General features: G+C 48.2%; 1 protein-coding gene across 1 annotated transcript; it reads right to left on the bottom strand.

Moving 5' to 3' along the window:
* Positions 1-760: 760 nt before the first annotated feature.
* CALR3 (calreticulin 3) lies at positions 761-19,920 on the bottom strand. The gene is made up of 9 exons (XM_033198603.1): positions 19,638-19,920; positions 19,351-19,452; positions 13,267-13,470; positions 6,871-6,965; positions 5,640-5,825; positions 4,401-4,508; positions 4,173-4,304; positions 2,722-2,814; positions 761-959 (listed from the first exon to the last, which is right to left on the bottom strand). The coding sequence occupies exons 1-9, from the start codon at positions 19,726-19,728 to the stop codon at positions 816-818; spliced, it is 1,155 nt and encodes a 384-aa protein (XP_033054494.1). The 5' UTR covers positions 19,729-19,920; the 3' UTR covers positions 761-815.
* Between the last annotated feature and the right edge of the window lie 1,002 nt (positions 19,921-20,922).

Here is a 20,922-nt window from a genome sequence, read left to right as displayed (position 1 = left end):
GGGAGGCCGAGGCGAGCGGATCACAAGGTCAGGAGATCGAGACCATCCTGGCTAACACAGTGAAACCCCGTCTCTACTAAAAAGTACAAAAAACTAGCCGGGCGAGGTGGCGGGCGCCTGTAGTCCCAGCTACTCGGGAGGCTGAGGCAGGAGAATGGCGTGAACCCGGGAGGCGGAGCTTGCAGTGAGCTGAGATCCGGCCACTGCACTCCAGCTTGGGCGACAGAGCGAGACTCCGTCTCGAAAAAAAAAAAAAAAAAAAGGGAATCGCCGGGCGCGGTGGCTCACGCCTGTCATCCCAGCACTTTGGGAGGCTGAGGCAGGTGGATCACCTGAGGTCGGGAGTTCAAGACCAGCCTGACCAACATGGAGAAACCCCGCCTCTACTAAAAATACAAAATTAGCCGGGGTGGTGGCGCGTGCCTGTAATCCCAGCTACTTGGGAGGCTGAGCAGGAGAATCGCTTGAACCCGGGAGGCGGAGGTTGCAGTGAGCTGAGATCGCACCATTGCACTCCAGCCTGGGCAAAAAGAGTGAAACACTGTCTCAAAAAAAAAAAGAAAAGAAAAAAAGAAAAGGGAATCATGGTTTTGGCCAGACCCTTGCTGGCCTCTGGTTTTTAGCGTGTAAAATTGTCAAGAGGAAACTTCTCAGTGCAACGGCGTCACCAGGGGAGATGCAACCAACCCCACCTAGAAGCGTGAAACACTTTTCAAAGAAAATTGGACAAAGTGCCATGTAGACATTTGAGTTTGAAACATAGATTAAAGTAGCAATGAGGTTTTACCAGTCATCCTTGTATCCAATGGGGATGACTAAAGTTCATTCCTTCTGTGAAATCGATTGAAGTAATGTTCGCGCCCATTCATTTTTCCCGACAGCAGCTCTTCCTCCTCTTCCTCACGGGCCTTCTTCATTTCCTCCTTGGCCTGTATGGCATCCATCTCCCTTTCTGGACCCTGGAGAAAGAAACAAAAAACATAAGCCCCACCGGGCATGGTGGCTCAGGCCTGTAATCCCAGCACTTTGGAGGCCGAGGCGGATGGATCACGAGGTCAGGAGTTCGAGACCACCCTGGCCAAGATGGTGAAACCCTGTCTCTATTAAAAATACAAAAATTAAGCCGGGCGCGGTGGCTCAAGCCTGTAATCCCAGCACTTTGGGAGGCCGAGACGGGCGGATCACGAGGTCAGGAGATCGAGACCATCCTGGCTAACACAGTGAAACCCCGTCTCTACTAAAAAATACAAAAAACGGCCGGGCGCGGTGGCTCAAGCCTGTAATCCCAGCACTTTGGGAGGCCGAGACGGGTGGATCACGAGGTCAGGAGATCGAGACCATCCTGGCTAACACAGTGAAACCCCGTCTCTACTAAAAATACAAAAAAACTAGCCGGGCGAGGTGGCGGGCGCCTGTAGTCCCAGCTACTCGGGAGGCTGAGGCAGGAGAATGGCGTGAACCCGGGAGGCGGAGCTTGCAGTGAGCTGAGATCCGGCCACTGCACTCCAGTCCGGGCGACAGAGCGAGACTCCGCCTCAAAAAAAAATACAAAAAAACTAGCCGGGCGAGGTGGCGGGCGCCTGTAGTCCCAGCTACTCGGGAGGCTGAGGCAGGAGAATGGCGTAAACCCGGGAGGCGGAGCTTGCAGTGAGCTGAGATCCGGCCACTGTACTCCAGCCTGGGTGACAGAGCGAGACTCCATCTCAGAAAAAAAAAAAAAAAAATACAAAAATTAGCTGGGCGTGGTGGTATGTGGCTGTGGTCCCAGCTGCTCGGGAAGCTGAGGTGAGAGGATCGCTTGAACCCAGGAGGCAGAGATTGCAGTGAGCCAAGGTTGTGCCACTGCACTCCAGCCTGGGTGACAGAGCAAGACTCAGTCTCGGAAAAAAAAAAAAAGCCCCAGAGATTATGCTTCCATGTGGCCAAATGCATGTCAGTACTCAGGCGGCCCCTGCCTTCTAGAAGCCGCCTCACCACCTGGGATAGGCTGAATAAGAACAGCCTGTAATGATTTCATGTCCTGGCCGGGTGTGGTGGCTCAAGCCTGTAATCCCAGGACTTTGGGAGACTGAGGCAGGCGGATCACGAGGTCAAGAGATCGAGACCATCCTGGCCAATATGGTGAAACCCCGTCTCTACTAAAAATACAAAAAGTAGTTGGGTGTGGTGGTGCGTGCCTATAGTCCCAGCTACTCATGAGGCTGAGGCAGGAGAATTGCTTGAACCCAGGAGGGGGAGGATGCAGTAAGCCAAGATTACGCCACTGTACTTCAGCCTGGAAACAGAGCGAGACTCCATCTCAAAAAAAAAAAAAAGATTTCATGTCCTAATCCCTGGAACCTGCCAATATTAACCTTATATGGGGCCAGGTGTGGTGGCTCACACCTGTAATCCCAGCACTTTGGGAGGCCAAGGCAGGTGGACCACCTGAGGTCAGGACTTCAAGACCAGCCTGAGCAATATGGTGAAACCCCCTCTCTACTAAAAATACACAAATTAGCCAGATTTTTTGGCATGCGCTTGTAGTCCCAGCTACTTGGGAGTCTGAGGTAGGAGAATCACTTGAACCTGGGATGTGGAGGTTGCAGTGAGCCGAGATCACACCACTGCACTACGTACAGCCTGGGTGACAGAGCTAGACTTCATCTCAAAAAAAAAAAAGAAAAAAAGTTTACACAAATAAATTAGTGATGTAGGAAGAGTTAATCACATGCTTCATACCTTGGTTTCGCCCCAGGTGGCCTTGCCAAAATTATCTGCATACTCTTCATCATCTGTGATCAGAAAGTTATCAAAAATAGTTCCAGATCTCACCTGCAGATGAAAATAAGGCCTTCATTATTATGCTTTTACTCTTTATTATTTGTTTATTTTTCATTTCTTTTTTCCTTTGGAAATATATGAAGCTCAGGTGACATTTTTTATTTTTTAGAGATGGGGTCTTGCTATGTTGCCTAGGCTGGATTTGAACTTCTGGGCTTGGCCGGGCGTGGTGGCTCACACCTGTAATCCCAGCACTTTGGGAGGCTGAAGCAGGTGAATCACTTGAGGTCAGGAGTTCAAGACCAGCCTGGCCAACATGGTAAACCCTGTCTCTACTAAAAATATAAAAATTACCAGTAGTCTCAGCTACTTGGGAGGCTGAGGTGGGAGGATCGCTTGAACCTGGGAGGCAGGGGCTGCAGTGATCTGAGATCATGCCACTGTAGTCCCACCTGGGTGACAGAGTGAGACTCTGTCTCAAAGAAAAAAAAAAAAGAACTTCTGGGCTCATGTGATCATCCCATCTCAGCCTCCCCAGTAGCTGTGACTACTACAGGCGTGAGCCATACTGTCCCTGGCTACTAGGACTTCATTATTGATGTGACAAAAAGAAACAGATGTATTTTGCTCAGTACAGTGTACTGTAACAGCAATTAGAATAGTAGGTGGTGCTTAAATCTATTTCTGGAATATCCTTTCCCTCTAGGGCACTGGTTCCTCAAACTTGGCTACACATTAGGATCACCAAAACTTTTTTTTTTTTTTGAGACTTAGTGTTGCTGTTTTTTTTTTTTTTAAAACAAAGTCTCACTCTGTCGCACAGGCTGGAGTGCTGTGGCGCGATCTTGGCTCACTGCAACCTCCACTTCCTGGGTTCAAGTGATTCTCATGCCTCAGTCTCCTGAGTAGCTGGGACTACAAGCACACGCCACCACACCCAGCTAATTTTTGTATTTTTAGTAGAAACGGAGTTTCACTATGTTGCCCAGGCTGGTCTCAAATACCTGAGCTCAGGCAGTCTGCCCACCTCGGCCTCCCAAAGTGCTGGGATTACAGGCATGAGCCACCATGCCCGGCTGGGATCACCAAAGCATTAAAAAAAAAAAAAAAAAAAAAAACTCTCAGCACTTTGGGAGGCTGAGGTGGAAGGATGACTTGAGCCTAGAAGTTCCAAACCAGCCTGGACAACACAGTGAGACCCCCATCTCTTAAAAAATATCTGGGTATGGTGGCTTGTGTCTGTAGTCCTAGCTACTTGGGAGGCTGAGCTGGGAGGATTGCTTGGGCCCAGTTTGAGGCTCCAGTGAGCTAGAATCGTGCTTAGGTGACAGAATAAGACCCTGTCTCAAAAAAAACAAAACAAAACACACACACACACACAAACTAAAGTAAATTTAAAACCAAATGACCTGCCAAAGCTCCAGGCCGATGGCACCAATGTTCTCAAATTCCGAGAGGTCATACTGTGTCAAATAGTTGGTATTCTTCATTTTATGGTGGAGCCAGATGTCTTTATCAATACCTTCTGGTCTCAGGCCATCCTGCATCAGAAAAACCATATGACGTGGTCTCAATGACATGGGCAGGGGAGGGGCATCCCTGGGGCATCCCTGGCATCATGCAAAGAGGCCACACACCTGGTACGGGGGCTTCTGGAGCATTGGCGCCGGCCAGTCCCCATCTAGTTCACCATTCCAGTTGCTCTGCTTGCTGGCACTGGCGTCCAGAAAATGCTTCTCCCAGTCCTTTAAAGACATGTAAGGAAAAAGTAAAATCAATCAGATGCTCATATATTTGCTGTTGTTGCTTCTGTTTTTGTTTCTTGAGACTAGGTTTTGCTCTTGCCCAGACTGGAGTGAGATAGCACAATCATGGCTCACTGCAGCCTCAATCTCCTGGGCTCCAGTGATCCTCCTGCCTCAGCCTCCCAAGTAGCTCGGACTACAGGTGCTCGCCATCATACCTGGCTACTATTTTTATGTTTTGTAGAGTCAGGGTCTCCCTCTGTTGCCCAGGCTGGTCTCGAACTCCTGGGCTCAAGTGATCCTCCTGCCTTGACGTCCGAACTGCTGGTATTACAGGCATGAGCCACTGCACCCAACCAGATGCTCAGATTTGAGAAAGGAAATTCTTAGATGCCAAGTGGCAGGCACAGGCTGGTGACCCCTGTCCCAGTGTCCCTCTCCCTTCTTCAATTTGGTCGTCAGGAGGCCAAGTGCTTGGTGCTTCCAATGCCGCTGAGGACTTCAGGGCAATACCATACTGCCTAGATTTTTCTCCCTAACCTGCCATATGACTTTAGCCCTTTCCTCCATGCTATGGAGAGGAGCAGTGGTGTGGAAAACTTCAAGTAGTGGCTAGAGTGAAAATGATGGTGCAAAAAGTGATGACAATGGCCAGATGTGGTGGCTCACGCCTGTCATCCCAGCACTTTGGGAGGCCGAAGTGGGCAGATGACTTGAGGTCAGGAGTTCGAGACCAGCCTGGCCAACATGGTAAAACCCCGTCTCTACTAAAAATACAAAAATTAGCTGGGGGTGGTGGTGGGTGCCTGTGATCCCAGCTACTCGGGAGGCTGAAGCAGAAGAATCACTTCAACCTGGGAGGCGGAGGTTGTCGTGAACCGAGATTGTGCCACTGCACTCCAGCCTGGGCCACAAGAGTGAAGCTCTGTCTCAAATAGATAAATAAATACTCTTTTACGCTACCTTCAGATGTGTAACGATGTGGCTGGTCTGCAGTGTGTGCTCTGGGGAGGCCATTTGGTGCTACAATATTGCCACTGTGGCTACCAGCCATGCAGCAATGGTCCAGTAACTGGGTACTTACAAACTATATTTGTGCACTTTCTAGAGCTGCCCAGGAAAAGTTCCCACCTGGGCTTTGCTGTCTTTAGTCTGTTCCCAATCCTTCGATTCTGCCAGGGATGTTTCCTTCTTCAGTGATGTTAAGTTCCAGTCGTACTCTATGCTGCCAGATTCAATTGACTGACCATCAATTTTCACGTCATAAGAAAGATCTGGTCTTAAAATTAGAGTGTAGAGGTGTGTGAAGCCATCAACCTGCACATTTTAGGGGGAAAAGCATAAGAATTTAACCCTCAATTTCTTTTTCTTTTTCTTTTTTTTTTTGAGATGGAGTTTCACTCTGTTGCCCAGGTTGGAGTGCAGTGGTGCAATCTCAGCTCATTACAACCTCCACCTCCTGAGTTCAAGCGATTCTACTGCCTCAGCCTCCTGAGAAGCTGGGATTACAGGCACCCACCACCATACCCCATTAATTTTTGTATTTTTAGTAGAGATGGTTTCACCATGTTAGCTAGGCTGGTCTCAAACTCCTGACCTCAGGTGATCCACCCGCCTCGGCCTCCCAAAGTGCTGGGATTACAGGTATGAGCCACCGCGCCCAACCAACCCTCGATGTTTTAATGCAAGTCTAAATATGCAGTTTATTTTATTTGTTTATTTATTTTTTTGAGACAGGGTCTTGCTCTGTCACCCAGGCTGGAGTGCAGTGGCACAATCATAGCTCACTACAGCGTTGACCTCCTGGGCTCAAGTGATCCTCCCACCTCAGCCTCCCAAGTAGCTGGGACCACAGGTTCCTGGCACTTTACCTGGCTAATTTTTGTATTCTTTGTAGTGACATGGTTTCGCCATGTTGCCCAGGCTGGTCTTGAACTCCTTGGCTCAAGCAATCCTCTTGTCTCAGCCTCCCAAAGTGCTGGGATTACAGGCATGAGCCTCTGTGCCCAGCCATTTCTCCAGAATGTTTTCTCCATCCTGAATATTTTATTCATTAATGAGGATGGATGTGGCTGAAATGTGACTGTACTATTGTAACCCTCATAGGGCAAATGATGACATGTCATAGCTCACAGAAAAAATGAGAGTGCCCTTCTGATGGGGTAAAAACTTCAGGAAACCAGTTAAAGGAGACAAGTATCTCCGATGGGCCCCCTACACTGGAAACCAGAAACAGGAGGTATGTTTACAAAGACCCATCCCTGGCTCAGTTAAGTATTTTACTATCAAAACTAATTTCTCTAAACTTAATTATCATCAGGCAAGAGTTAACACTCATTTATTTGAATACAAGAGCAGTTACCTTACACCTGATCAGTTTCTTGTTTTCGTGATACTGATTCTTGAAATGTAAAATAACATGAACTTTCTTGATATCAAATCCACAAATATCGGGTCCTACAAAAAAAAAAAAAAATTAGCCGCTCTCAATTTCTTTCCATAATGCATCACCATAGAATAACCAACCCGCAACCATTCTTTTTTTTTTTTTTTTTTGAGACGGAGTCTCGCTGTCACCCAGGCTGGAGTGCAGTGGCGTGATCTTGGCTCACAGTAACCTCTGCCTCCCAGGTTAAAGCAATTCTCCTGCCCCAGCCTCCCGAGTATCTGGGACTACAGGCGCACGCCACCGCGTCCAGCTAATTTTTGTATTTTTAGTAGAGATGGGGTTTCACCATGCTGGCCAGGCTGGTCTCAAACTCCTGACCTTGTGATCCACCTGCCTCAGCCTCCCAAAGTGCTAGGATTACGGGCTTGAACCACCGTGCACAGCCCATTCTTCTTAAATAGAATCAGATACAATCTGATAATCAGATATTCATACTAAGTTATTTATTTATTTATTTGAGATAGAGTCTCGCTCTGTTGCCCAGGCTGGAGTGCAGTGGTGGGATCTCGGCTCACTGCAATCTCCACCTCCCAGGTTTAAGTGATTCTTCTGCATCAACCTCCTGAGTAGAGTAGCTGCGATTACAGTCATGCAACACCAGGCCCAGCCAATTTTTGGGTTTTTAGTAGAGACGGGGTTTTGCCATGTTGGCTAGGCTGGTCTCGAACTCCTGACCTCAGGTGATTTGCCTGCCTTGGCCTCCCAAAGGGCTGAGATTATAGGTGTGAGCCACCACATCTGGTCACATGTGTGAATATCTTATTATGATTAAAGGACAACGTCCTATCTCAAATAAAAAAAAAAACAAAATGCTATGGAATGTGAAATACTTGTATGAAAGTCAACTTGAGGCTGGGCGCGGTGGCTCAAGCCTATAATCCCAGCACTTTGGGAGGCCGAGATGGGCGGATCACGAGGTCAGGAGATCGAGACCATCCTGGCTAACACGGTGAAACCCCGTCTCTACTGAAAAATACAAAAAGCTAGCCGGGCGAGGTGGCGGGCGCCTGTAGTCCCAGCTACTCGGGAGGCTGAGGCGGGAGAATGGCGTAAACCCGGGAGGCGGAGCTTGCAGTGAGCTGAGATCCGGCCACTGAGCTCCAGCCTGGGCGACAGAGCGAGACTCCGTCTCAAAAAAAAAAAAAAAAAAAAAAAAAAGAAAGTCAACTTGTTCAAAATTGAGACACGCAATTTATTTTTCTTCAACATTGGTCAGAATTTTCGTCTCAATTCCTAAGTACCTACGCACTTTGAATTTTTTTTTTTTTTTTTTGAGACAGTCTCACTGTCACCCAGGCTACAGTGCAGTGATGCGATCTCAGCTCACTGCAACCTCTGCCTCCCAGGTTCAAGTGATTCTTGTGCTTCAGTCTCCCAAGTAGCTGGGATCACACATATGCGCCACCATACTTGAAACCGCCTTTGAAAAATTAAGACTGAGACAGTGAAAGAGATCTCACTTAACTGACTCCATCTTCCTTCTAACCTCCAGGCTGTCCTTGTTCATTCCTGGGCGTAGGCTGAACTAACTCGGAGAGAAACTTATAGTTTAAACAAAGACGGTAACAGTCCTTTCCCAAAGCAGACCTCCTTCTTACCTGGGGGCTAGATTACCTTTTTCTTTTTCTTTTCTTTTCTTTCTTTTTTCTTTTTGAGATGGAGTCTCGCTCTGTCACCTAGGCTGGAGTGCAGTGGCACGATCTTGGCTTACTACAACATCCGCCTCCCAGGTTCAAGCGATTCTCCTGCTTCAGTCTCCTGAGTAGTTGGGATTACAGGCGCTGCCAGCACGTACGCCTAATTTTTGTATTTTTAGTAGAGATGAGGGTTTCACCATGTTGTCCAGGCTAGTCTTGAACTCCTGGCCTCCAGTGATTCTCCAACCTCGGCCTCCCAGCATGAGCCACTGCACCGGCCACTTTGAATATTTAATTAAGCTTCAGAACACACTCAGAAGCAAGTGGAAAGTCAAAACATTGTCCTTTAACAGCAATAATAAGATACTTACGCATGTGGCCGGGTGCAGTGGCTCACACCTGTAATAGCATTTTGGGAGGCCGAGGCAGGCGGATCACCTGAGGTCGGGAGTTTGAGATCAGCCTGACCAACATGGTGAAACCCTGCCTCTACTAAAAATACAAAAATTAGCCAGGCGTGGTGGCACGCAACTGTAATCCCAGCTACTAGGGAGGCTGAGGCAGGAGAATCGCTTGAACCTGGGAGGTGGAGGTTGCAGTGAGCCAAGATCACACCTTTGCACTCCAGCCTGGGCAATAGAGCAAGACTCCATCTCAAGAAAAAAAAAAGGTATTTACACGTCATGGATGTTCATAAGGAAATGTAGACAGATGGGCTCTGTTTAGCCTGTCTGGGGTTTTATGCATAACTTATGCATAGGAATTCATGCAAATGTCAACACTCTGACAATAACTGTGCTTCTCTTCTCTTCCTCCTTAACCCCTCACCCTCAGCAAGCTCCCCTCACACTAATGGCTGGCGCTGACTCATAACAAAGCGTTCCAATAGTAAGAGTGGGTTTGAGTAAAATGGAACTGTTGAATTCAAAACTGAAATACCGAGAAAAAGTTTATTTTAATCTTTTTTTGACCCCAAATTATGCTGCTTGGCAATTCAGATGTAGTAGACATATGCCATACAGGGTTTTTCCCTTCCTTATTTATTTATTTATTTTCGGACAGGGTCTTATTCTGTCATCCAGGCTGGGGTGCAGTTGTGTGATCATAGCCCACTGCATCCTCATACTCCTCAGCTCAGGAGATTCTCCTACTTCAGCCTCCTGAGTAGCTAGAACCACAGGTGTGTGCAACCTCACTGGGTTAATTTTTAAAATTGTTGTAGAGATGGGGCCAGGTGTGGTGGCTCACACCTGTAATTCCAGCACTTTGGGAGTCCAAGGTGGGTGGATCACCTGAGGTCAGTAGGTTGAGACCAACCTGTCCAACATGGTGAAACCCTGTCTCTACAAAAATACAAAAAAATTAACTGGGCGTGGTGGTGGGGCACCTCTAACCCCAGCTACTTGGGAGGCTGAGGCAGGAGAATCGCTTGAACCTGGGAGGCAGAGGTTGCAGTGAGCCGAGATCTTGCCATTGCACTCTAGCCTGGGTGACAAGAGCAAAACTCTGTCTCAAAAAAAAAAAAAAAAAAAAAAAATTAGAGATGGGGTCTTGCTATATGCCCAGGCTGATCTCAAACTCCTGGGCTCAAGGAATCCTCCCTTGGCAGATGTTTCAGATATCTGGGGTTTTTTTTTTAGTTCTATTTTTAGTTTTATTTATTTTTAGTTTTTATTTATTTTATTTTATTTTATTTATTTATTTATTTATTTATTGAGACGGAGTCTCGCTCTGTCACCCGGGCTGGAGTGCAGTGGCCGGATCTCAGCTCACTGCAAGCTCTGCCTCCCGGGTAGCTGGGACTACAGGCGCCCACCACCTCGCCCGGCTAGTTTTTTTTTTGTATTTTTTTAGTAGAGACGGGGTTTCACCATGTTAGTCAGGATGGTCTCGATCTCCTGACCTCGTGATCTGCCTGTCTCGGCCTCCCAAAGTGCTGGGATTACAGGCTTGAGCCACCGCGCCCAGCCTATTTATTTTTATTTATTTATTTACTTTGAGATGGAGTTTTGCTCTTGTTACCCAGGTTGGAGTGCAATGGCACAATCTCGACTAACCATAACCTCTGCCTCCTGGGATCAAGCAATTCTCCGGCCTCAGCTTCCTGAGTAGCTGGGATTATTACAAGCATGTGCCACCATGCCCAGCTAATTTTTTAGTTTTAGTAGAAATGGGATTTCTCCATGTTGGTCAGGCTGGTCTCGAACTCCTGACCTCAGGTGATCCACCCACCTCGGGCTCCCAAAGTGCTGGGCTTACAGGTGTGAGCCACAGCACCCAGCCCTAATTTTTATTTTTTGTAGAGATAGGGTCTCACTATGTTGGCCAAGCTGGTCTCGAACTCCTGGACTCAAGTAATCCTCCTGCCTGGCCTCCCAAAGTGCTGGAATTACAGGCATGAGCCACTGTGCCCAGCTAAGGATGAATATTTGGAAGCACATTCATTCTTTTTTGTTTGTTTGTTTGTTTGTTTGTTTGTTTTGAGGCAGAGTCTTGCTCTGTCGCCCGGACTGGAGTGCAGTGGCCGGATCTCAGCTCACTGCAAGCTCCGCCTCCCGGGTTTACGCCATTCTCCTGCCTCAGTCTCCCGAGTAGCTGGGACTACAGGCGCCCGCCACCTCGCCCGGCTAGTTTTTTTGTATTTTTAGTAGAGACGGGGTTTCACCGTGTTAGCCAAGATGGTCTCGATCTCCTGACCTCGTGATCCGCCCGTCTCGGCCTCCCAAAGTGCTGGGATTACAGGCTTGAGCCACCAGGCCCGGCCTCATTCTTTTTTTGGAGACAGAGTCTTGTTCTGTCACCCAGGCTGGAGTGCAGTGGTGAGATCTCAGCTCACTGCAACCTCTGCCTCTCAGGTTCAAGCAATTCTCTTGCCTCAGCCTCCCGACTACAGGCATGCACCACCATGCCCAGTTAATTTTTTTGTATTTCTAGTAGAGACAAGGTTTCACCATGTTGGCTGGTCTTGAACTCCTGACCTCAAGCAATCTGCCAGCCTCAGCCTCCCAAAATGCTGAGATTACAGGTGTGAGCCACCACACCTGGCCTGAGATACATTTGTTCTTAAAGTTTTCAGTTATGCTATACTTATGTCTATTTCCTGTGGCCCAGTGTGATCCCTTCCTAGTTCTAGCACAAATTTTAATCTCCTGGTGTCAGGAGACATTTAATATTTTCCAGAGGTTTGCAGGCTTTGTCTATAAAGGCCAGATGGTAAAATATTGTTGGCTTTGTAAGCCTAATGATCTCTGTCATGACAACTTAACTCTGCCACTGGTACTGGCAAGCAGCCACAGACAACATGTAAATGAACAGAGTGAGGCTGCATTCCAGTAAGACTTCATTTCTGGACACTGAAATCTAAATTTCATACAATTTTCATGTATCACAAAATATCATCCTTGTATTGATTTTTTGAACCAGTTAAATACGTAAAAAACATTTTTAGTTCATGGGTCATACAAACACAGGCAGTGGGCCAATTTGGCCCATGGCCAAGGTTTACTGAGTCCTAAAGGATTCAAAACACAGGTTGAGGCCAGGCGTGGTGGCTCATGCCTGTAATCCCAGCACTTTGGAAAGCCAAGGCAGGTGGATCACCTGAGGTCAGGAGTTCGATACCAGCCAGGAGTTTGAGACCAGCCTGACCAACATGGTGAAATCCCATCTCAGCTGGGGGCAGTGGCTCACGCCTGTAATCCCAGCACTTTGGGAGGCCGAGTTGGGCGGATCACCTGAGATCAGGAGTTTGAGACCCGTGTGACCAACATGGTGAAACCCCGTCTCTATTAAAAATACAAAAATTAACTGGGCATGCTGGTGCACGCCTGTAATCCTAGCTACTTGGGAGGCTGAGGCAGGAGAATCCCTTGAACCTGGGAGGAGGAGGTTGCAGTGAGCCGACATTAAGCCATTCCATACCAGCCTGGGCAACAAGAGCGAAATTCTGTCTCAAAAAAAAAAAAAAAAAGGAACCCCATATCTACTAAAATGCAAAAAAAAAAAAAAATTAGCCAGGTATGGTGGCACATGCCTATAATCTCAGCTACTCAAGAGGTTGAGGCAGGAGAATCACTTGAACCCAGGAGGCAGAGACTGCAGGGAGGTGAGATTGGGCCACTGCCATTGCACTCCAGCCTGGGCCACAAGAGTGACAACTCCGGCTCAAACCAAAACCAAAACAAACAAAAAAAACTGCACAGGTTGAGCAACCCAAATCAAAAAATCACAAATCTGAAGTGTTCCCAAACCCAAACTTTTAGACTCAACATGATGCTCAAAGGAAATGCTCATTGGAGCTTTGTGGATTTCAGATTTTTCAAATTAGTGATGCTCAACTGGTAAGGATAATGCAGATAATCCAAAATCCCCCCCAAAATTCCAAAATCCAAAACACTTCTGCTCCCAAACATGTCAGATAAGGTATCCTTACCCTGCATGAGGGCAAGATTTATGGTGAATAAATAACTTCTTCAGGAACACAACAGACTGGTACCGTTGCCTTTTTATATTAATTAGGTTTAATAGTGCTATAAACCTTGGATCTGATATACTCAATACTACTACCTAGTTAAGGTAGTTAACATGAGCCAAGTCTTAGTCTAAAGATCCTGTGAAGTGGGAGGGTTTTCAAAGTTGCTAGAAGTGGTTGTGTTGTACCACCAAAACTCACCAAACATAATATAGTACTGCGATTTTCCATTCAGGTTCTTCTGGTCAACATCTGCAGGAAAGACCTTAATGTAGCCCCCTCCACAGTCCATCTTCTGCTCATGTTTTACTGTGTACTGAATGACCAGAGTTTTCCCTTTATTGCTGAATGGTTTGAAGCGTGCAGAGATGGCATAGAATCGGCCATTCTGAGTGGTCTGCAGACCTTTGAACAAAAAATACTCATGAAGGTTTGGGAATGATGCTGTGCTCAGTAATGCAGAAAGTTAAATGGATGTCCTTCCCTTACTCCCAACCATAATGTCCTAACCGTTTACAGTGATCCACAGTGCCAATTAAGCATTATACAATAATGCATAATGAGTATACCACTAGCAGGCACTCTGTTTCCATACAATTTTTTTTTTTTTTTAATGGAGCCTCGCTGTGTCACCCAGGCTGGAGTGCAATGGCGCGATCTTGGCTCACTGCAACCTCTGCTTCCCGGGTTGAAGCGATTCTCCTGCCTCAGCCTCCTGAGTAGTTGGAATTACAGGCATCTGCCACCACATCTGGCTAATTTTTGTATTTCTAGTAGAGACGGGGTTTCACCATGTTGGTCAGGCTGGTCTCGAACTCCTGACCTCAGGTGATTGCCTGCCTCAGCCTCCCAAAGTGCTGGGATTACAGGTGTGAGCCACCGTGCCCGGCCCATACAACTTTTATTTCATACACCTGGAAGTTTTTGTTCTTAATATACTACTGTTATTTATTTATTTATTGAGACAGCATGTCGCTCTGTCACCCAGGCTGAAGTGCAGTGGCACAATCTCAGCTCACTACAAGTTCTGCCTCCTGGGTTCAAGTCATTCTCCTGGTTCAGCCTCCTGAGTAGCTGGGATTACAGGTGCCCGCCACCATGCCCGGCTAATTTCTTGTATTTTTAGTAGAGATGGGGTTTCACCATGTTAGTCAGGATGCTCTCAATCTCCTGACCTCGTGATCCACCCACCTTGGCCTCCCAAAGTGCTGGGATTACACGTGTGAGCCACCACGCCTGGCTATTTATTTTTTAGATGGAGTCTCATTCTGTCACGCAGGCTGGAGTGCAGTGGCGCAATCTCAGCTTACTGCAACCTTTGCCTCCTGGGTTTAAGAGATTCTCCTGCCTCAGCCTCCCAAGTAGCTGCTGAGATTACAGGCGCCTGCCACCATGCCCAGCTAATTTTTGTATTTTGAGTAGAGAGAGGGTTTCACCATGCTGGCCAGGCTGGTCTCGAACTCCTAACCTCAGGTGATCTACCTGCCTCGGCCTCCCAAAGTGCTGGGATTACAGGCAAGCGCCACTGCACCTGGCCATACTGTTATGCTTTAAGTTACAAAAATACTTCAACTCTAAATGTCAACTCTGATTATGAATAACATGGGTTAATTTAGCTTCTGTTCATCTTCCTAGGGTTGGGATGATTCAATGAAACCTGCGTAGCAAATGAATAAAAAAATAGACTGTTAAATGTTTCCTGAATTCTCATTCTGAAACAGCTACTGGACTGACAGAACAGGTGGTGATGAGAATGCGCTCCACGGCGCGCTGATTTGTAATGTAACGCTTCATAGCACTGGGTGGGCTGCCCTGTATGTGTCAACTGTGTCACTCTTTCATGAAGACAACATCCTGTCATTCATATTTGTTTATGTGTTCACTTCAAAACCAACCCTTCCTTTCCTAGTAGCCCCTAGGCACAGTCTCAAATCTCGTTCTTTTATGAGAGTATGTCAGACAAACCTGAAGGTGGAGGCATTCTTTTTTTTTTTTTTTTTTTTTTTTTTTGAGACGGAGTCTCGCTCTGTCGCCCAAACTGGAGTGCAGTGGCCGGATCTCAGCTCACTGCAAGCTCCGCCTTTCGGGTTTACGCCATTCTCCTGCCTCAGCCTCCCGAGTAGCTAGGACTATAGGCGCCCGCCACCTCGCCTGGCTAGTCTTTTGTATTTTTTAGTAGAGACGGGGTTTCACCGGGTTAGCCAGGATGGTCTCGATCTCCTGACCTTGTGATCCGCCCGTCTAGGCCTCCCAAAGTGCTGGGATTACAGGCTTGAGCCACCGCGCCCGGTCTCTCTTTTATTATTATTATTATTTTATTCTTTTTTTGAGATGAGGTTTTGCTCGTCGCCCAGGCTGGAGTCCAGTGGCGTGACCTTGCTCACTCCAACTCCTGGGCTCAAGCGATTCTCCTGCCTTAACCTCCTGAGTAGCTGGGACTACAGGCCTGCGACACCACACCTGGCTAATTTTTGTATTTTTAGTAGAGACAGGGTTTCACCATGTTGCCCAGGCTAGTCTTGAACTCTTGGTCTGAAATGATCCACTAACCTTGACCTCCCCGAGTGCTAAGATTACAGGCGTGAGTCACCGCGCCCAGCCTAAACTTTCACATATGTGAAAGCAAATACAATTTAAAAGCCTTGAGAGGCCAGGTATGGTGGCTCACATCTGTAATCTCAGCACTTTGGGAGGCTGAGCCAGGTATTTCACTTGAGGTCAGAAGTTTGAGACCAGCCTGGCCAATATGGGAAAACCCCATTTCTACTAAAAATACAAAATTAGCCAGGCGCAGTGGCGCGTGCCTGTGGTCCCAGCTACTCGGGAAGCTGAGGCAGCCGAATTGTTTAAACCTGGGAGGTGGAGGAGCCCAGATTGCCCCATTGCACCCCAGCCTGGGCGGCAGAGCGAGACTCCGTTTAAAAAAATAGGTAAAATAGGTTGGACATGGTGGCTCATGCCCCTAATCCCAACACTTTGGGAGGCCGAGACAGGTGGATCACCTGAGGTCAGGAGTTGGGAGACCAGCCTGACCAAAATGGAGAAATCCCGTCTCTACTAAAAATACAAAATTAGGCCAGGCACGGTGGCTCACGCCTGTAATCCCAGCACTTTGGGAAGCCAAGGCAGGCAAATCACAAGGTCAGGAGATCCAGACCATCCTGGCTAATGTGGTGAAACTCCACCTCTACTAAAAAAAAAAAATACAAAAAATTAGCTGGGTGTGGTGGTGGGCACCTGTAGTCCCAGCTGCTCGGGGAGGCTGAGTCAAGAGAATGGCGTGAATCTGGGAGGCGGAGCCGAGCTGAAATTGGGCCATTGCATTCCAGCCTGGGTGACAGAGCGAGACTCAGTCTCAAAATAAAAAAAAAAATAGCCAGGTATGGTGGCACACGCCTGTAATCCTAGCTACTTGGGAGGCTGAGGCAGAAGAATCACTTGAACCTGGGAGGCAGATGTGGTGAGCAGAGATCGCGCCATTGCACTCCAGCCTGGGCAACAAAAGTGAAACTCCCTCTCAAAAAAATAAATAAATAAAATAAATAAAAGCCTTGAGGGGCCGGGCGCGGTGGCTCTAAGCCTGTAATCCCAGTACTTTGGGAGGCCGAGACGGGCGGATCACGAGGTCAGGAGATCGAGACCATCCTGGCTAACACGGTGAAACCCCGTCTCTACTAAAAAATGTAAAAAACTAGCTGGGCGTGGTGGCGGGCGCCTGTAGTCCCAGCTACTCGGGAGGCTGAGGCAGGAGAATGGCGTGAACCCGGGAGGCGGAGCTTGCAGTGAGCTGAGGTCCGGCCACTGCACTCCAGCCTGGGCGGCAGAGCGAGACTCCGTCTCAAAAAAAAAAAAAAAAAAAAAAAAAAAAAGCCTTGAGCAATATATGTCATCGGAGTCATGTCGCATGCAGGTGTAACCTCTGCTTCTGAAGTCATAGATAAACTTTCTTCCTCATTGTTCTTGTTCTGCAAATGACAAGGACAGACCAGAGACCAGGCCTCCTCCATTTGTGACCACTGACCTTGGTTACAGATTGACTGCCTCCAGTACTGAACTGTACCTAACTCAGACCAGATGGCACAAAAGATGCTGTGACTGCTATATCTTCAGGGTGAAATGTTAAATACACCTTCTCAAAAGAAAAAGAACACCTTGACTAATGGGATCACGGTCATTACGTATTAAGCCTTGCCTAGAAAGATGCTGAAATTCTGTTAAGCTTTCCTAAACTTTGTCTATACAAATGATCCCAAACTTCGACACTTCACAACACTGACTTCTATTCTTTGGAATCTGTGTTTTCCGCACAGTTGTCCTCAAACTTCGAGAGCTTGAATTAGCTCTCTTTAAGCTAGATTTTTTTTTTTTTTTGAGACAGAGTCTTGCTCTGTTGCCCAAGGCTATAGCGGCAAGATCTCGACTCACTGTAACCTCTGCCTCTCGGGTTCATGTGATTCTCCTGCCTCAACCTCCCAAGTAGCTGGGATTACAGGTGTGCGCCACCACGCTTGGCTAATTTTTTTGTATTTTTGCAGAGACACGGTTTCACCATGTTGGCCAGGCTGGTCTCAAGCTCCTGACCTCAAGTAATCCACCCGCCTTGGCCTCCCAACGTGCTGGGATTACAGGCATGAACCACCATGCCTGACCATATTTTTCTTTTTTTTTTAGATAGAGTCTCACTCTGTCACTGAGGCTGGAATGCAGTGGCATGATCTCTGCTCACTGCAACCTCTGCCTCCCGGGTTCAAGCGATTCTTCTGCCTCAGCCTCTCGAGTAGCTGGGACTACAGGCATGCGCCACCACACCCAGCTAATTTTTGTATTTTTAGTAGAGATGGGGGTGTCACCATATTGGCCAGACTGGTTTTGAACTTCTGACCTCATGATCCTCCCGCCTAAGGCCTCCCAAAGTGCTGGGATTACAGGTGTGAGCCACTGCGCCCGGCCTATTTTTTTAATGCGAAAATTAAAATGAGAAAAAGCACCCACTAACCTTTTCCTTCTGAGGGGTGTGGCCCTTGATCCTCACATGCACTTGACTAGTGTTTATTAAGAGGGGCAACTTTGGTAATGCCTACTAATAACACATTCATATAAATATAATCCAAAGAAGGTTAAATACCATTGCATATTTGACAGTGCTTCAGGTATGATTTTATTATACCAAATAAGCTGAATATGTCTCCTTGGACTTCAGAGGACCTAATACCAATAAAAGTAATAATAGGCCAAGCACCATGGCTCACGCCTATAATCCCAGCACTTTAGGAGGCCAAGGCAGGTGGATTACTTGAGGCCAGGAGTTTGAGACCAGCCTGAGCAACGTGGTAAAACTCTGTCTCTAAAAAAATTAGCAGGGCGTAGTGCCACGCGCTTGTAATCACAGCTCCTCGGAAGCCTGAAGCAAGAGAATCGCTTGAATCCGGGAGGCGGCGGTTTGAGTCAGTCAAGATCGTGCCATTGGCCAGGCGTGGTGGCTCAAGCCTGTAATCCCAGCACTTTGGGAGGCCGAGACGGGCGGATCACGAGGTCAGGAGATGGAGACCATCCTGGCTAACACGGTGAAACCCCGTCTCTACTAAAAAATACAAAAAACTAGCCGGGTGAGGTGGCGGGTGCCTATAGTCTCAGCTACTCGGGAGGCTGAGGCAGGAGAATGGCGTAAACCCGGGAGGTGAAGCTTGCAGTGAGCTGAGATCTGGCCACTGCACTCCAGCCTGGGTGACAGAGCGAGACTCCGTCTCAAAAAAAAAAAAAAAAAAGTACTCTTCGGCAATAAAGAAAGGAGAGAGGAGGCTGGGTGCAGTGGCTCATGCCCGTAATCTGAGCACTTTGGGTGGCCGAGGTGGGTGGATCACGAGGTCAGGAGTTCGAGACTAGCCTGGCCAACGTGGACCCTGTCTCTACTAAAAGTACAAAAATTAGCTGGTCATGGTGGCGCGCGCCTCCTGTAGTCCCAGCTACTCGGGAGGCTGAGGCAGGAGAATTGCTTGAACCCCGGAAGTGGAAGTTGCAGTGAGCTGACATCGCACCAGTGCACTCCAGCCTGGGCAACAGAGCAAGGCTCCGTTTCAATTAAAAAAAAAAAAAAAAAAAAGAAGAAAGAAGAGAGAGGAAACAAAAAAACAAGGGTAAGGAGCCCCTTGCCTTAAGTTCTACCTTTGCCTTAAGGTCTTCATCTGTAAATCGGGAATAAAAGCGTTTGGCTGTGCCACAACTACCTTGAGAGGTTGCTACGGAGATGTAACATTAGGCTCAATTTGGTCCTGATTCTACACTAACCTTTATCTTTCTCTTTATGACCATAAAACTTCCCCGACGAAAGTCTAAAATGCCCAAATCGGGAGTCATTGGTGGACTGCACCCATCGGTTTCTCCAATGCTCTGTGGGGAGGGGGAAATAACACCGGTTAGAGGTGATAATGGTTAATTTGGGCTAAGGGAAGGGTGAGGGGGACCCTCAAGGATTCGAGAGTTGCTGCCGTCGACCCAGCGGCGATTCTGCCCAGCCTTGGGGGGCGCAGATGGGGGAGCTTACACCTCCGCCACTACGGGCGTGGCCCCTTCACCTCCGTCTAGAAATTCCTCTTGGAAATAGACCGTAGCCAGCGCCACTCGCAGCATGCAGATGGCCCAGAGAGGTACTCGAGCCCCGGCCATGGGGGCTTGCACTGCGCTTCCGGTCGCCGCCGCCCCTTAGCTCCCGGCGCTCTCTGCGGCTCTTCAGGCGCGTCCCGAAACTACAACTCCCGTCACAACTCGCGATTATGACCTGAGGGTCTCATTGGTAGCTGCGGCGCGGGGCTCCTCGGGCCCGCCCGGAAACTACTGCTCCCATGATGCCTCGCGATTGTGATTCGGGACGCCATTGGTCTGCGGGGCGCGGTGCTTGCTGGGAAATGTAGTCTCTTCTGCTCTGGTTCTGTTGCTCAGGGCAACCGCTCCTTCAGGCCTGAATGTGGCTGCTGCCTCTGCGAATGGACGGCGTGGGAGGAGGTCGGCAGGGCTGGTGGGGAGGTGACCAGGCTGGGCGTCCGGGCTCGCGAGGGGGATACGGGGAAATGGGGCCTTCTCCGTGACTGAGCTGGTTGGGCAGCTGTAGGATGGTCCCGCGCCTCAGTTTCCCTGTCTGGAGTCTGTTGGAGCGTGGTCCTGGGCGGGTCGCTTCATAGCTGGGGAGAAGAGCAGGATGGTCTGAGGGGCGCCAGGGTTTTCAAATTTTGGTTTGTTGGTTTTTAACAACTTTGTTGAGCCTTCATTTACATACCATAGTGTTCGCCACTTTTAAGCTGACGACTCCGTTATTTTTAGTAAATCTACAAAGTTGTGAAGTCGTCGCCACCATCCAGTTAATCCAGCTTTAGAACTTTGTGTCAGGTCGGGCGTGGTGGCTCACGCCTGGAATCCCAGCACTTTGGGAGGCAGAGGCGGGAGGATCACTTGAGGCCAGGAGATCCAAACCAGCCTGGGCAACATGGCGAGACCCCATCTCTAAAAAAGATAAAAATAAAAAATTAGCCAGGTGTAGTGGCTCGCGTCTACAGTCCTAGCTACTCGGGATGTTGAGGCGGGAGGCAGGATTGCTTGTGTCCAGGAGGTCAAAGCTGCTGTGAGTTGTGATCATGCCACTGCACTCTGGCTAATTTTTTGTATTTTTAGTAGAGATGGGGTTTCACCATGTTTGCTACATTGATCTCGAGCTCCTGACCTCACGTGATCTGCCAGCCTTGGCCTCCCAAAGTGCTGGGATTGTAGGCGTGAGCCACAGCACCGGCCTGATCTGCTTTCTGAGTTTATTGGTTTGCATTTTCTTGACAGTTCTTACAGATGAAATGATAGGGTGTGTGGAGTTTA

The sequence above is a fragment of the Trachypithecus francoisi genome, unplaced genomic scaffold, assembly GCF_009764315.1.
Source record: "Trachypithecus francoisi isolate TF-2019V2 unplaced genomic scaffold, Tfra_2.0 Lachesis_group5, whole genome shotgun sequence".
Taxonomy (NCBI): domain Eukaryota; kingdom Metazoa; phylum Chordata; class Mammalia; order Primates; family Cercopithecidae; genus Trachypithecus; species Trachypithecus francoisi.
The sequence above is the reverse complement of the archived record's forward strand: the minus strand, read 5'-3'. Positions and strand labels throughout refer to the sequence as shown.